Source organism: Somniosus microcephalus, chromosome 10, assembly GCF_052327205.1.
Source record: "Somniosus microcephalus isolate GS21.2 chromosome 10, FLI_Smic_1.0, whole genome shotgun sequence".
NCBI classification, from domain to species: Eukaryota; Metazoa; Chordata; class Chondrichthyes; order Squaliformes; family Somniosidae; genus Somniosus; species Somniosus microcephalus.
The window spans coordinates 2,167,407-2,184,619 of NC_140996.1; the positions used below are offsets into that span (position 1 = coordinate 2,167,407).

Consider the following 17,213-nt stretch of genomic DNA (forward strand, 5'->3'; position numbering starts at 1 on the left):
TCCTTTGTTCCAAAGAAAACAACCCCAGCCTATCCAATCTTTCCTCATAGCTAAAATTCCCCAGCCCAGGCAACATCCTCGTAAATCTCCTCTGCACCCTCTCTAGGGCAATCACATCCTTCTTGTCATGTGGTGACCAGAACTGTACACAGTATTCTAGCTGCGGCCTAACTAGTGTTTTATACAGTTGAAGCATAACCTCCCTGCTCTTGTATTCTATGCCTCGGCTAATAAAAGCAGGTATCCCGTATGCCTCCTCAACCACCTTATCTACCTGTCCTGCTATCTTCAGGGACCTGTGGACATGCACTCCAAGGTCCCTCTGATTCTCTGCACTTCGGTGTCCAACCATTTATTTGTATTCCCTTGCCTTGATAGTCCTCCCCAAATGCATCACCTCACACTTCTCTGGATTGAATTCCATTTGCCACTGTTCTGCCCACCTGACCAGTCCATTGCTATCTTCCTGCAGTCTACAGCTTCTTCATTATCAACCACACGGCCAATTTTTGTATCATCTGCAAACTGCTTAATCATACTTCCTACATTCAAGTCAAGATCATTGATATATACCACAAAAAGCAAAAGACCCAGTACTGAGCCCTGCGGAACCACACTGGAAACAGCCTTCCAGTTACATGCGTGGTGAAAGAGATACGCAGAACCAAAGGAGGAGGCTGACCAAAAGCCTGGTGAAGGAGACAGAGGGGTTTATGGAGGGAATTATAAGGTGTGGGACCTTGTCAGTTGAAGACACGGCCCCTTATGGTGGGGCGAAGGGATGCATGAGACTGGAATGAGAGGAGCAGAGATTATGGGAGGGATTGTAGCACTGGAGGAGGTGACAGAGATAGGACGTGGACGGATGAAAGCACAAGGATGAGAATTTTAAATTGGAGACTTGGTGGATTGGGAGCCAGTGCAGGTCAGTGAGGACAGGGGTGATGGGCTAATGAGACTTGGTATATAATAGGATATGGCAGAAGGAGGAGGATGGCAGGGAGACCATCTGAGTAGTGAAGTCTGGAGATAAAGAAGGCTGGATGAGACAAAGATTGGTAGGATTTCCGCAATAGATGAGCTGAGGCAGGACAGAGGTGGATAGGAGTAGGCAGTCTTTGTGATGGAGGTGATATGGGGTTAGAAATTTAACTTGAGGTGGAACGTACTCCAAGATCACAGAGTTTGATTCAACCTGAGACTGGGGAAGTTGAGAGATTCGCTGGCAATGGAAGATGATAGCTTCAGTCTGTTTAGCTGGACTCATCCAGGACTGGTTATCAGGCAACACATGATCTAATCTCAGTCACACGTGTTTGGCAACGCATGATCTAATCTGAGTCACACGTATGTAACGTGTTTGCAGTCACTGAGTTCTCGCATTCTGTAAAGTTAATCAGGTGAACCACAAGGATAATTGTTTGTTTTATAAATTAAAATGATATGGTGATATTTTTAATGTTGATTGATATTGTAAAACTGTTGTTTTATAGGCCAGAGCTGGCGAGGTCAGCCTCGACGTTGTATCAGCATAACCTGACCGGAATCCTTGAGACAGCTGTCAGAGCAACTAATGCACAGTTTGATAGTCCAGAGATCCTCAAACGTCTGGATGTTAGGCTCCTGGAGGTAATTAATAACAGGGGTGTACATAAAGGAATCATGTACAGGGCAGGTGGCGCACAGGGCATGTGATGTAAGCTCTCCTTTCACTGCGGGGGCCAGTGTTCCAGACTGATGGGATGAAGACTTTTTAAAAAATATTTGTTTATGGGATCTGGGCGTCGCTGGCAAGGCCAGCATTTATTGCCCATCCCTAGTTGCCCTTGAGAAGGTGGTGGTGAGCAGCCTTCTTGAACCACTGCAGTCCGTGTGGTGATGGTACTCCCACAGTGCTGTTATGTAGGGAGTTCCAGGATTTTGACCCAGCGACAATGAAGGATCGGCGATATACTTTACTTCTAAGTCAGGATGGTGTGTGGCTTGGAGGGGAACTTGGAGGTGGTGGTGTTCCCATGTGCCTGCTGCCCTTGTCCTTCTAGGTGGAAGAGGTCGCGGGTTTGGGAGGTGCTGCCGAAGAAGCCTTGGTGAGTTGCTGCAGTGCATCTTGTAGATGGTGCACACTACAGCCACGGTATGCCGGTGGTGGAGGGAGTGAATGTTTACGGTGGTGGATGGGGTGCCAATCAAGTGGGCTGCTTTGTCCTGGATGGTGTCGAGCTTCTTGAGTGTTGTTGGAGCTGCACTCATCCAGGCAAGTGGAGAGTATTCCATCACACTCCTTACTTGTGCCTTGTAGATGGTGGAAAGGCTCTGGGGAGTCAGGAGGTGAGACACTCGCTGCAGAATACCTAGCCTCTGACCTGCTCTTGTTGCCACAGTATTTATGTGGCTGGCCCAGTTAAGTTTCTGGTTAATGGTGACCCCCAGGATGTTGATGGTGGGGGATTCGGCGATTTGTAATGCCATTGAATGTCATGGGGAGGTGGTTAGACTCTCGCTTGTTGGAGATAGTCATTGCCTGACACTTGTGTGGCGCGAATGTTACCTGCCACTTATCAGCACAAGCCTGAACGTCATCCAGGTCTTGTTGCATGCGGGCATGGACTGCTTCATTATCTGAGGAGTTGCGAATGGCGCTGAACACTGTGCAGTCATCAGCAAACATCCCCATTTCTGACCTTATGTTGGAGGGAAGGTCATTGATGAAGCAGCTGAAGATGTTTGGGCCTGGGACACTGCCCTGAGGAACTCCTGCAGTGATGTCCTGGGGCTGTGATGACTGACCTCCAACAACCACAACCATCTTCCTTTGTGCTAGGTATGACTCCAGCCAGTGGAGCGTTTTCCGCCTGATTCCCATTGACACCAGTTTTACTAGGGCTCCTTGATGCTAGACTCGGTCAAATGCTGCCTTGATGTCAAGGGCAGTCACTCTCACCTCACCTCTGGAATTCAGCTCCTTTGTCCATGTTTGGACCAAGGCTGTAATGAGGTTGGCAGCCGAGTGGTCTTGGCGGAACCCAAACTGGGCATCAGTGAGCAGGTTATTGGTGAGTAAGTGTTGCTTGTTAGCACTGTCGATGACTTTGTTGATGATTGAGAGTAGACTGATGGGGCTGTGATTGGCCAAGTTGGATTTGTCCTGCTTTTTGTGGACAGGACATACCTGGGCAGTTTTCTACATTGTCTGATAGATGCCAGTGTTGTAGCTGTACTGGAACAGCTTGGCTGGAGGCGCGCTAGTTCTGGAGCACAAGTCTTCAGCATGATAGCCGGGATGTTGTCGGGGGCCCATAGCCTTTGCTGTATCCAGTGTGCTCAGCCGTTTCTTGATATCACGTGGAGTGAATCGAATTGGCTGAAGACTGGCTTCTGTGGTGGTGGGGACCTCAGGAGGAGGCCGATATGGATGACCCACTCAGCACTTCTGGCTGAAGTTGGTTGCAAACGCTTCAGCCTTGTCTTTTGCACTCACGTGCTGGGCTCCACCATCATTGAGGATGGGGATATTCATGGAGCCTCCTCCTCCCGTTAGTTGTTTAATGGTCCACCACCATTCACGACTGGATGTAGCAGGACTGCAGAGCATTGATCTGATCCATTGATTGTGGGATCGCTTAGCCCTGTCTATAGCATGCTGCTTCTGCTTTTTAACATGCATGTAGTCCTGTGTTGCAGCTTCCCCAAGTTGGCACCTCATTTTTAGGTACGCCTGGTGCTGCTCCCGGCATGCTCTTCTACACTCCTCATTGAACCACGGTTGGTCCCCTGGCTTGGTGGTAATGGTAGAGTGAGGGATATGCCGGGCCATGAGGTTACAGATTGTGGTGAAATACAATTCTGCGGCTGCTGATGGCCCACAGTGCCTCATGGATGCCCAGTTTTGAGCTGCTAGATCTGTTCTGAATCTATCCCATTTAGCACAGTGGTAGTGCCACACAACACGATGGAGGGTGTTCTCAGTGTGAAGACGGGACTTCGTCTCCACAATGACTGTGCAGTGGTCACTGCTACCAATGCTGTCATGGACAGATGCATCTGCGACAGGTAGATTGGTGAGGACGAGATCAAGTAGGTTTTTCCCTCGAGTTGGTTCACTTACCACCTGTCGCAGGCCCAGACTGGCAGTTATGTCCTTCAGGACTCGGCCAGCTCGGTCAGTAGTGGTGCTTCCGAGTCACTCTTGGTGATGGACATTGAAGTCCCCCACCCAGAGTACATTCTGTGCCCTTGCTACTCTGTGCTTCTTCCAAGTGGTGTTCAACATGGAGGGGTACTGATTCATCAGCTGAGGGAGGGCGGTAGGTGGTAATCAGCAGGAGGTTTCCTTGCCCATGCATGACCTGAAGTCATGAGACTTCATGGGGTCCGGTGTTAATGTTGAGGACTACCAGGACCACTCCCTCCTGACTGTATACCACTGTGCCACCATCCCTGATGGGTCTGTCCTGCTGGTGGGACAGGACATACCCAGGAATGGTGATGGAGGAGTCTGGGACATTGGCTGAAAGGTATGATTCTGTGAGTGTGACTATGTCAGGCTGTTGCTTGACTAGTCTGTGGGACAGCTCTCCCAATTTTGGCACAAGCCCCCAGATGTTGGTGAGGAGGACTTTGCAGGGTTGACTGGGCTGGGTGTGCCGTTGCCATGTCCGTAGCCGGTGCTGAGGTCGATGCCGGGTGGTCCATCCGGTTTCATTATTATTTTGTTTCGTAGCGGTTAGTTACAACTGAGTGACTTGCTAGGCCATTTCAGAGGGCAGTTAAGAGTCATTGCTGTGGGTCTGGAGTCACATATAGGCCAGACAAGGTAAGGACGGCAGGTTTCCTTCCCTAAAGGACACCAGTGAACCAGATGGGTTTTTATGACAATCCGATAGTTTCATGGTTACCATTACTGATAATTAACTGAGTTTAAATTCCCCAGCTGCCGTGGTGGGATTTGAACTCCCGTCTCTGGATCATTAGTCTAGGCCTCTGGATTACTAGCCCAGTGACATTACCACTACGTTACCGTTCCCGTCTTCTTTACTGTAACAATGTTACATGAAATGAATTTGCAAGGCCTCTCTTGCGAGTGGGCATGAGGCATGTTTTGCGTGATCTTGTACACTAAGTCACATAGGCTTTGGCCGACAAGTGTCATGTTGTGATTTTCAGTGTTGCTAGTATTTTAGTTTACCTGTTCTGTGGACTGGAAGCGCCTTTAGTGTGATGCCTTTTTGGGTCTAATTCATTGATAAGTCAAGGTAGGAATTGCAGCATTGAAGTGTTCCTAATTAGCTGTAAATACAGGAACCTTTTTCCACGCATTGCTCGAATACCTGCGACTGGGGCAGTGTCACTTTCTCCAAACTTACTGTCCTTTTTTTCCTTTCTAGATATCAGCGGGAGATACAGGTTGGGATGTCTTCAGTTTGGATTATCATGTTGATGGCCCAATTGCAACAGTAAGTCCACTTACAGCGAAGGGATAATTGTAAAAATCCTTGAAATATACCTGGATAATCCAGCACCTGAGCAGTTTATTTTAAAGCTTCTTTCGTAGTGGTTTTTGAGAAGCTTCTTGTTCGTTGGTACTTAGCCTGAAGTTGAATTCAGTTAATAATTTATAGGAGCTAAAAGGTTCGCAGTTTAAAAAAATTAATGCCAGCTCTGCATTGGTGTCTTACAATGATTTACTTTTCTCTGTTAGCTTAAAAATAGCTCCTGTAAATCAACACCGTGAATTATTGTGGCTTTTCATTATTATACACAAAAGGTCATCTGGAAACTGAAATCCTTTTAAAGTTATTTTATTTTGCACAAGTCCCAGATGACGACACTGGCAGCTGTAAGTCATTCGTGATTTAAAAAAAAAAAAAAAAAAAAAAATCCCATCAGCGGGAGAGTATTATCGGTGAAACACCCGGTGAGCGGGAGAGTATTATCGGTGAAACACCCGGTGAGCGGGAGAGTATTATCGGTGAAACACCCGGTGAGCGGGAGAGTATTATCGGTGAAACACCCGGTGAGCGGGAGAGTATTATCGGTGAAACACCCGGTGAGCGGGAGAGTATTATCGGTGAAACACCCGGTGAGCGGGAGAGTATCGCTAAAAAATTGTGTTTTTATTTTCTTTGAACAGTTTTGCTTATTGGAGATAAAAAATAATGGAGATGGGGGAGAAACGTCTGTTTGACACAGTCCAAGATCAGCTAATCAGGCAACAGAGTCTGATCGCTTTTCAATTGGTGTGGCAAGTCAGTGACCGTGAGGCTGCCCAATGGGGAGGCGGGGGGGGTGGAGGGTGGTGTGGGATGGGGCTGACCGGTGTGCGGTGGACAGCGATGGGGCTGACCGGTGTGCGGTGGACAGCGATGGGGCTGACCGGTGTGCGGTGGACAGCGATGGGGCTGACCGGTGTGCGGTGGACAGCGATGGGGCTGACCGGTGTGCGGTGGACAGCGATGGGGCTGACCGGTGTGCGGTGGACAGCGATGGGGCTGACCGGTGTGCGGTGGACAGCGATGGGGCTGACCGGTGTGCGGTGGACAGCGATGGGGCTGACCGGTGTGCGGTGGACAGCGATGGGGCTGACCGGTGTGCGGTGGACAGCGATGGGGCGGACCGGTGTGCGGTGGACAGCGATGGGGCTGACCGGTGTGCGGTGGACAGCGATGGGGCAGGGTGTTTGCAGGTGAGAGGTCATATGATGAAACCTCCTGGAATACATCCAACCAGAGTTGGCCACCTGAGAGCCAGGCTCAGAACATTAAAGAAGATTGACTCGGTATTCTCTCCTCGCGATGTCGTCCACCCCGCCCTCACTCACTGTTCTTTAAATCCCCTTTTCATTTCTCTCTCTCTGATGTCCACCTGCGCTGAGATTTTGGTTTATCACCATTCAGTTATGTAGGGAGTGGTCGGTTGGGGGGCAGGCGGGTGGGGTGGGAAGGGGGTGGTCAGGGAGGTGAGTGGGGAGCGTTCACACTCCCAGAACCTGCGGGTTTGTGCGGTTTGTTAATATTTTACTTGCTGTCTGTTCTGCTTCAGGTGTTTACTCGGGAATGTATGAGCCATTATTTAAGAGTGTTTAACTTTCTCTGGAGAGCAAAGCGAATGGAGTACGTTCTCACTGACATCTGGAAGGGACAGATGTGTAATGCCAAACTGCTGAAAAACATACCAGGTAAGAGTTTAACTCCCTCCCTCCTTGATCCCTCCCCTCCCTCCCCCCTCCCCCTTCCCCCTACGTCGCCCCTCCCCTCCCCTGTCCCTCCCTCCCCTCCTTCCCTCTCCATCAACTCCCTTCCCTCCATCCCCTCCCCCCGCCCTCCCCTCCCCCGCCCTCCCCTCCCCTCCCTCTCCCCCTCTCCCACTTGGAAAACAGTGACAGGATTGGACAAAGTCAATATGGATTTACAAAACGTAAATCATGCTTGACTAATCTGGCATTTTTTGAGGATGTAACTGGTAGAATACATAAGGGAGAACCAGTGGATGTGGTGTATTTGGACATTCAGAAGGCTTTCGATAAGGTCCTGCATAAGAGATTAGCGTGCAAAGTTAAAGCATATGGGATTGGGGGTAAGGTACTGACTTGGATAGAGAACTGGTTGGCAGACAGGAAGCAAAGAGTTGGAATAAACGGGTCTTTTTCCGAGTGGCAGGCAGTGACTAGTGGGGTACCGCAGGGATTGGTGCTAGGACCCCAGCTATTCACAATATATATAAATGATCTAGACAAGGGAACTAGATGTAATATCTCCCAAGTTTGCAGATGGCACACAGCTGGGTGGGTGGGTGGGCGTGTGTGCTGTGAGGAGGATGCAGAGAAACTCCAGTATGATTTGGACAGGTTGGGTGATTGGGCAGATGCATGGCAAATGCAGTATAATGTAGATAAATGCGAGGTTATCCACTTTGGTGGCAAAAACAGGAAGGCAGATTATTATCTGAACGATAATAGATTGGGAAAAGGGGAAGTGCAATGAGACCTGGGTGTCCTTGTGCACCAGTCGCTGAAGGTAAGCATGCAGGTGCAGCAGGCGGCTAAGAAGGCAAATGGTACGTTGGCCTTCATAGCGAGAGGATTTGAGTACAGGAGCAAGGATGTCTTGCTGCAGTTGTACATGCATCTGCCCAATCACCCAACCTGTCCAAATCATACTGGAGTTTCTTGGCATCCTCCTCACAGCACACACGCCCACCCAGCTTTGTGTCGTCTGCAAACTTGGAGATATTACATCTAGTTCCCTCGACTAGATCATTTATATATATTATGAATAGCTGGGGTCCTAGCACCGATCCTTGCGGTACCCCACTAGTCACTGCCTGCCACTTGGAAAAAGACCCATTTATTCCAATTCTTTGCTTCCTGTCTGCCAACCAGTTCTCTATCCAAGTCAGTACAGGAAACTGAGTTATCCGGAGGCGAACCATCCGGCAAGCTGGAGCCACCAGCAAAAATCAGGAGCCGTTTTTTTATTATTTTCGTTTGTTTTCTTTGCTTTTTTTTCCCCAGTCAAGCACTGCAAGGCCTGTAGCTATAGCAACAGCTTTAGCTACAGACGCTTGCAGCTGCACCCGACTGTTCAGAAGCTGTTGCTAAGCAACAGTGTTTGTTGTCAGTATCTTTCAACATTTAACTCTGGAGTGTCCGGCAGTTTTGAGGGAACGGCAGCAGCTCGGTCCCGTCGGTGCCGGATAGCACAAAGTTTCCTGTACCTTGCCCCCAATCCCATGTGCCTTAACTTTACACGCTAATCTTTTATGTGGGAACTTATCGAAAGCCTTCTGAAAGTCCAAATACACCACATCCACTGGTTCTCCCTTATCTATTCTACCAGTTACATCCTCAAAAAATTCCAGTGGATTAGTCGAAGACGATTTACCTTTTGTAAATCCATGTTGACTTTGTCCGATCCTGTCACTGTTTTCCAAGTGCTCTGCGATTACATCTTTCATAATGGACTCTAGCATTTTCCCCACCTTGAGGAAGGATGTTCTTGCCATGGAGGGAGTGTAGCGAAGATTCACCAGACTGATACCTGGGATGGCAGGAATGAGGTATGAAGAGATTGGGTCGATTGGGCTTATCTTTGCTGGATTTAGAAGAATGAGAGGGGATCTCATTGAAACTTATAAAATTCTAACAGGACTGGACAGACTAGATACAGGAAGGATGTTCCCGATGGCGGGGAGTCCAGAACCAGGGGTCACAGTCTAAGGATAAGGGGTAAGCCATTTAGGACAGAGATGAGGAGGAATTTCTTCACCCAGAGAGTGGTGAACCTGTGGAATTCTCTACCACAGAAGGCAGTTGAGGCCAGTTCATTAAATATATTCAAGGAGTTAGATATATTTCTTAAGGCTAAGGGGATCAAGGGATATGGGGAGAAAGCAGGGACAGGGTACTAAATTTGGATGATCAGCCATGATCTCATTAAATGACAGAGCAGGCTCGAGGGGCCGAATGCCTACTCCTGCTCCTATCTTCTATGTTTCTCCTCCCTCTCTCCCCCTCCCCACCCTCTCCCTCCCCCCTCTCTCTCTCCCTCCCCCCTCTCTCCCTCCCCCCTCTCTCCCTCCCCCCTCTCTCCCTCCCCCCCCTCTCCCTCCCCCCTCTCTCCCTCCCCCCTCTCTCCCTCCCCCCTCTCTCCCTCCCCCCTCTCTCCCTCCCCCCTCTCTCCCTCCCCCCTCTCTCCCTCCCCCCTCTCTCCCTCCCCCCTCTCTCCCTCCCCCCTCTCTCCCTCCCCCCTCTCTCCCTCCCCCCTCTCTCCCTCCCCCCCTCTCTCCCTCCCCCCTCTCTCCCTCCCCCCTCTCTCCCTCCCCCCCTCTCCCTCCCCCTCTCTCCCTCCCCCCTCTCTCCCTCCCCCCTCTCTCCCCTCCCCCCTCTCTCCCTCCCCCCTCTCTCCCTCCCCCCTCTCTCCCTCCCCCCTCTCTCCCTCCCCCCTCTCTCCCTCCCCCTCTCTCCCTCCCCCCTCTCTCCCTCCCCCCTCTCTCCCTCCCCCCTCTCTCCCTCCCCCTCTCTCCCTCCCCCCTCTCCCCTCCCCCCTCTCTCCCTCCCCCCTCTCTCCCTCCCCCCTCTCTCCCTCCCCCCTCTCTCCCTCCCCCCTCTCTCCCTCCCCCCTCTCTCCCTCTCCTCTCTCTCTCCCTCCCCTCTCTCTCTCTCTCTCTCTCTCTCTCTCTCTCTCTCCCTCTCCCTCCCCTCTCTCTCTCTCTCTCTCTCTCTCTCCCTCCCCTCTCTCTCTCCCTCCCCTCTCTCTCTCCCTCCCTCTCTCTCTCCCTCCCCTCTCTCTCCCTCCCCTCTCTCTCCCTCCCCTCTCTCTCCCTCCCCTCTCTCTCCCTCCCCTCTCTCTCCCTCCCCTCTCTCTCCCTCCCCTCTCTCTCTCCCTCTCCCTCCCCTCTCTCTCTCTCTCTCATCTCTCTCTCTCTCTCCCTCCCCTCTCTCTCTCCCTCCCCTCTCTCTCTCCCTCCCCTCTCTCTCTCCCTCCCCTCTCTCTCTCCCTCCCCTCTCTCTCTCCCTCCCCTCTCTCTCCCTCCCCTCTCTCTCCCTCCCCTCTCTCTCCCTCCCCTCTCTCTCTCCCTCCCCTCTCTCTCTCTCTCCCCTCTCTCTCTCTCTCCCCTCTCTCTCTCCCTCCCCTCTCTCTCCCTCCCCTCTCTCTCTCCCTCCCCTCTCTCTCTCCCTCCCCTCTCTCTCTCCCTCCCCTCTCTCTCTCCCTCCCCTCTCTCTCTCCCTCCCCTCTCTCTCTCCCTCCCCTCTCTCTCTCCCTCCCCTCTCTCTCTCCCTCCCCTCTCTCTCTCCCTCCCCTCTCTCTCCCTCCCCTCTCTCTCCCTCCCCTCTCTCTCCCTCCCCTCTCTCTCCCTCCCTCCTCTCCCTCCCTCCCCTCTCTCTCTCTCCCTCCCTCCCCTCTCTCTCTCTCCCTCCCTCCCCTCTCTCCCCCTCCCCTCTCCCTCCCCCCTCTCTCTCCCTCCCCTCTCTCTCTCCCTCCCCTCTCTCTCTCCCTCCCCTCTCTCTCTCTCCCTCCCCTCTCTCTCTCTCCCTCCCCTCTCTCTCTCCCTCCCCTCTCTCTCTCTCTCCCTCCCCTCTCTCTCTCTCCCTCCCCTCTCTCTCTCTCCCTCCCCTCTCTCTCTCTCTCTCTCTCTCTCTCCCTCCCCTCTCTCTCTCCCTCCCCTCTCTCCCTCCCCTCTCTCTCTCCCTCCCCTCTCTCTCTCCCTCCCCTCTCTCTCTCCCTCCCCTCTCTCTCTCCCTCCCCTCTCTCTCCCTCCCCTCTCTCTCTCTCCCCTCTCTCTCTCTCCCTCCCTCCCCTCTCTCCCCCTCCCCTCTCCCTCCCCCCTCTCTCTCCCTCCCCTCTCCCTCCCCTCTCTCTCTCTCCCTCCCCTCTCTCTCTCCCTCCCCTCTCTCTCTCTCTCCCCTCCCCTCTCTCTCTCTCTCCCTCCCTCTCTCTCTCTCCCTCCCCTCTCTCTCTCTCCCTCCCCTCTCTCTCTCTCTCTCTCTCTCTCTCCCTCCCCTCTCTCTCTCCCTCCCCTCTCTCCCTCCCCTCTCTCTCTCCCTCCCCTCTCTCTCTCCCTCCCCTCTCTCTCTCCCTCCCCTCTCTCTCTCCCTCCCCTCTCTCTCCCTCCCCTCTCTCTCTCTCCCCTCTCTCTCTCTCCCTCCCTCCCCTCTCTCCCCCTCCCCTCTCCCTCCCCCCTCTCTCTCCCTCCCCTCTCCCTCCCCTCTCTCTCTCTCCCTCCCCTCTCTCTCTCCCTCCCCTCTCTCTCTCTCTCCCTCCCCTCTCTCTCTCTCTCTCTCTCCCTCCCCCGGCACTAGGATGTGCTGTTTCGGGAATGAGTCACTGGGCAATGATCAGGGATTACAATCCTGGTTGAACTGTTTTCTTCATTTCCTCCTCTTTCTCTGAATTAACCGCAGTGCTAGCTGCTGCCCTGACTGCCATTAGCCAAAGTTGAGCATGTGCTCTCCAGCCATGCGTGCTCTCCAGCCATGCTATAGCGACCTTTAAATACAAAGGGTCTTGCCCCCAAACTGTCCCGTCTGGGCTTCTTCCAGTGACTCTGACAAATCAGGAATGGTGTTATTGAACCCAGTGACTGCTTGAATGCAGTTGTGAGAAGTGACCTTGTTTCCCATCGGTGAGCGGAAGCCTGGGGGTGGCCTTCTTAATCCACTTCTGTGTTCTTGCCTTGCAGTCTGATGCTCACTGTCACACTTGTGTCCGGGTGAGTACGGTCAGCTTTTCTGGGCGGGTGTCCGGGTTCGAATGTGTATCAAGCTAAGACTCAGGCCCTTGATCGTGTCTGACGATATTGTTCTGCTGCTCATTGTGGGACTTCTGGGCTGAGCTGAAGAAGTGATGCATGGTTGAATATTTAACCCATGTTGCCAAGGGACTGTATTGAGTCCATCCTTTGCCCTTGTTTCTGCTCAACGATGTGATCGCGAGACATGGTGGGAATGCGATTCAGTTGGATTGACCTACAAAGAAGGGTTGACCGTTTTCTGTGCTCAGAACTTTGATTTTTCAGTTCTTATTCTGGGTGATGTAATTTCTGAACAATCCACCAGAGGGCAGCGGAACACGGAAATCTCAGATTCACCAAACAACTGAGAGTGGCTCGTTCAGTCCCGCGTCAACCACCAGCTTTGATGCCAGTTGCTATTGTTGATAGGAATGGAGAACGGAATTTGAGCCCAATTAGACTGGGGCCCCCTTAACGTCCTGCAGACCCAACTTGGTGCCATTTCCCACTCTCTCGTTTCTTATGATTTTTTTTTCGGTACACTCCAAGCGGGTGAAGTGTTGCGATGCTGGTTTGCAGCTACTGATCTCAGCCCTGGTACAGTTTGATTGCACAGTGCAGTCAAACATCCAGGGTTCATGGTCTGACTGCTGGTGCTCGCCACAGGGTGGGGCTTTGGTTCTGTGGATTCATTGGGTGTGGGAACTCTTCCTCCACTCCTGCACCATGCTCTCTGAGGACTGGGGATGAGACCTTGGTAGACCATGAGTGAAGGAGGACCCATGCGAGTCTGGAGTCAGGTCCTCAGCATTACCATCTGTAACAAAATGCATGAAGACCAATTGGAGATCATGCATTGGACGCACCCCATCCCTCAGTAGTGGAGGGGCAGTGGCCAGGATACGCTGCTCCATATATTCTGGTCATGGCCCAGCATCCAGCCATTCTTGACAGCCGTCTGGGAGATCACCAAGAATGTGAAGGGTCTTGCAATCTCATAGGATCCAGCTCCGTCATTGCTCCAGCCGAACTGAATCGCATTCCCACCATGTCTCGCAATCACATCGTTGAGCAGAAACAAGGGCAAAGGATGGACTCAACACAGTCCCTTGGCAACATGGGTTAAATATTCAACCATGCATCACTTCTTCAGCTCAGCCCAGAAGTCCCACAATGAGCAGCAGAACAATATCGTCAGACACGATCAAGGGCCTGAGTCTTAGCTTGATACACATTCGAACCTGGACACCCGCCCAGAAAAGCTGACCGTACTCACCCGGAGAATGAGATGACCCAGGAATGAACGGTTTTGTGAAGCTCTCGCCTGCAGTTGCAAGGTGGTGCAGCTCCGCCAGTGAAGCGTAACTCTCCCCGCAGCCATCCCATGGCAGGAGCGCAGGACATATCCCACTCCGAGACGCTGATGCTTTGGGTCCCTGGAGCTGGAGGATTTTAAAATCTCGCACAATGTAAATGAAGGCTTTGAAGGGAGTGGTGAACCGGTTGAACGGTTCAGGTGCCATTGGCTGCAGTGAAAGTATTATCCGTATCTCCTCTTAACTGATTGCCAAATAGATGAAAAGTTTAGCAGCCACAGACAGTGAGTGTGACGGGTGTAATAGCGAACCCATGTGTTCAGAGTGGTGGATGTAGGATTTTTATATCTAAATTTGGGGCTGGATTGCATGCCACTGGACTGAAGATGCGACAGTTGTGGGTTTTGTTAGCTCGTGTAACTCTAACTGATGAGGTAGCGGCACGTCTCTAGTTTGTATATACCACATGCCTTTTTGAAAGGCTTCTGCCAGTGCAGGCTAGTTAAGAATTAATGCATGAAAATAATGGTAACAACCTGCCAGAACGCTTCATTGCCTCATTGAAAAATTGATCCTTCCAAAAAAGGAAAATTGATTCGTAATCAAGCTGTTTCCTTTAAGTCTCGTGTTTTTAGATCCACATGTCCTCTCACTGTTTTGAAGTTTATTCCTGTGTTTTGTCCTCCCAGAGCTATCAGGGGTGCTCCACCAGTGTCATATCCTGGCATCAGAAATGGTCCACTTTGTGCATCAGATGCAGTATTACATCACGTTTGAGGTAGGTCTGAAAAGGGTCACACAACACTTGTAAATTTGTTACTGAGTCAGATTTCTGTATAAAATGTATTGCCCGTATTCTTAAAGTTTTCCTCAATAACAAAGGTTTACGCCATGTTGCAAAACGAATGGAAAGTGTCGGTTTAAATTTTAGAGTCAAATGTTTGTTTTAAGAGGTAGGATTTTGACCACTCAACAAAGTAATCTTTTATTAATGAGTAATCTCAGACCATAAGTATCTATTATTCATTCTGCTTCTGCACGCACTGTAATCATATCGCCAGCACTGCATGATGCTGCTCCCTCATTGGTGTCACTGACACCAGCTGTAGTGAGGGTCCATTCACCCCTCACTGACACCAGCTGTGGTGAGGGTCCCTTCACCCCTCACTGACACCAGCTGTAGTGATGAGGGTCCATTCACCCCTCACTGACACCAGCTGTAGTGAGGGTCCCTTCACCCCTCACTGACACCAGCTGTAGTGAGGGTCCATTCACCCCTCACTGACACCAGCTGTAGTGAGGGTCCCTTCACCCCTCACTGACACCAGCTGTAGTGAGGGTCCCTTCACCCCTCACTGACACCAGCTGTAGTGAGGGTCCATTCACCCCTCACTGACACCAGCTGTAGTGAGGGTCCCTTCACCCCTCACTGACACCAGCTGTAGTGAGGGTCCCTTCACCCCTCACTGACACCAGCTGTAGTGAGGGTCCCTTCACCCCTCACTGACACCAGCTGTAGTGAGGGTCCATTCACCCCTCGCTGACACCAGCTGTAGTGAGGGTCCATTCACCCCTCGCTAACACCAGCTGTAGTGAGGGTCCATTCACCCCTCACTAACACCAGCTGTAGTGAGGGTCCATTCACCCCCTCACTGACACCAGCTGTAGTGAGGGTCCATTCACCCCTCACTAACACCAGCTGTAGTGAGGGTCCCTTCACCCCTCACTGACACCAGCTGTAGTGAGGGTCCCTTCACCCCTCACTGACACCAGCTGTAGTGAGGGTCCATTCACCCCTCACTGACACCAGCTGTAGTGAGGGTCCATTCACCCCTCACTGACACCAGCTGTAGTGAGGGTCCATTCACCCCTCGCTGACACCAGCTGTAGTGAGGGTCCATTCACCCCTCACTGACACCAGCTGTAGTGAGGGTCCATTCACCCCTCACTGACACCAGCTGTAGTGAGGGTCCATTCACCCCTCACTGACACCAGCTGTAGTGAGGGTCCATTCACCCCTCACTGACACCAGCTGTAGTGAGGGGCCATTCACCCCTCGCTGACACCAGCTGTAGTGAGGGTCCATTCACCCCTCGCTGACACCAGCTGTAGTGAGGGTCCATTCACCCCTCACTGACACCAGCTGTAGTGAGGGTCCATTCACCCCTCACTGACACCAGCTGTAGTGAGGGTCCATTCACCCCTCACTGACACCAGCTGTAGTGAGGGCCCCTTCACCCCTCGCTGACACCAGCTGTAGTGAGGGTCCCTTCACCCCTCGCTGACACCAGCTGTAGTGAGGGTCCATTCACCCCTCGCTGACACCAGCTGTAGTGAGGGTCCATTCACCCCTCGCTGACACCAGCTGTAGTGAGGGTCCATTCACCCCTCGCTGACACCAGCTGTAGTGAGGGTCCATTCACCCCTCGCTGACACCAGCTGTAGTGAGGGGCCATTCACCCCTCGCTGACACCAGCTGTAGTGAGGGTCCATTCACCCCTCGCTGACACCAGCTGTAGTGAGGGTCCATTCACCCCTCGCTGACACCAGCTGTAGTGAGGGTCCATTCACCCCTCACTGACACCAGCTGTAGTGAGGGCCCCTTCACCCCTCGCTGACACCAGCTGTAGTGAGGGTCCCTTCACCCCTCGCTGACACCAGCTGTAGTGAGGGTCCATTCACCCCTCGCTGACACCAGCTGTAGTGAGGGTCCATTCACCCCTCGCTGACACCAGCTGTAGTGAGGGGCCATTCACCCCTCGCTGACACCAGCTGTAGTGAGGGGCCATTCACCCCTCACTGACACCAGCTGTAGTGAGGGTCCGTTCACCCCTCACTGACACCAGCTGTAGTGAGGGGCCATTCACCCCTCACTGACACCAGCTGTAGTGAGGGTCACTGAGAGATTGCAATTGTTCTTTCCAAGAAGGTGACCATCAGTCTGGTAGCATTCCTTCACTCACTCACTCAGTCTCCGTACAGACACAAACTGGTAGCACTCAATCACTCACTCAGTGGATTGAGGGGATTGGACTATTCTGTGAGGCTCCAGCATTGAGTTCTGCCAGGGGAATTAAACTCTGAAGTTTCATTGTGTTTTGTTACTGTGCAGCAAATAGATCAGCTCGCTGCAACAGCCGGGAAAAGGCCCGCGGATATTCAGCGAAAACACTGCAAGCTCTGTGGAACTGAACTTTGAATTTAGTGCCCAGCTTTGGTTACTTTGACACAAGGGCTGGAGGCAGTTCAGAGAATAACTGATGGGACTGAAATCTGGGGCCTGGGGGGGGGCCGGTGGCTGACATCTGGGGCCTGGGGGGACTGACGAAACTTGGGCACTTCAGTTTTGCAATAAGGAAACTAAGGGGTGACCTTCTAGAGATGAAAAATCAGTAAATCTTGGTAAAATGTGAACTTGTACATCTCAGGGAGTGAAGTAGCTGCGCTGTAATTGCAGGAAAGCTGAGGTGAGCTGTGTTTCTCGCAGGTGTTGGAGTGTTCCTGGGGTGAGCTGTGGAATAAGATGCAGCAGGCACAGGATCTCGATCACATCACTGCTGCTCACGAAGCTTTCCTGGACACCATAATCTCTCAGTGTCTGCTGGACAGTAAATCTGAAGTAAGTGGTACGAGTTTGATCTTTGTTGATGTAACTGGGTATCGGGAATC

General features: G+C 52.0%; 1 protein-coding gene across 2 annotated transcripts in view; it reads left to right on the top strand.

Annotated features, from left to right (window-relative positions):
- Positions 1 to 17,213, top strand: part of tubgcp3 (tubulin gamma complex component 3) — an 86,340-nt gene that overhangs the window by 51,444 nt on the left and 17,683 nt on the right. The window contains exons 15-19 of one of the 2 annotated variants that reach the window (XM_085998332.1): positions 1,494 to 1,629; positions 5,385 to 5,453; positions 7,039 to 7,174; positions 14,234 to 14,322; positions 17,002 to 17,090. In XM_085998332.1, coding sequence (XP_085854458.1) covers positions 1,494 to 1,629; positions 5,385 to 5,453; positions 7,039 to 7,174; positions 14,234 to 14,322; positions 17,002 to 17,010 — 439 coding nt within the window. In that variant the 3' untranslated portion in view covers positions 17,011 to 17,090. Of the gene's footprint in view, positions 1 to 1,493; positions 1,630 to 5,384; positions 5,454 to 7,038; positions 7,175 to 14,233; positions 14,323 to 17,001; positions 17,164 to 17,213 lie in introns of those variants that run through there. The other variant, XM_085998331.1, reaches the window with a different exon arrangement.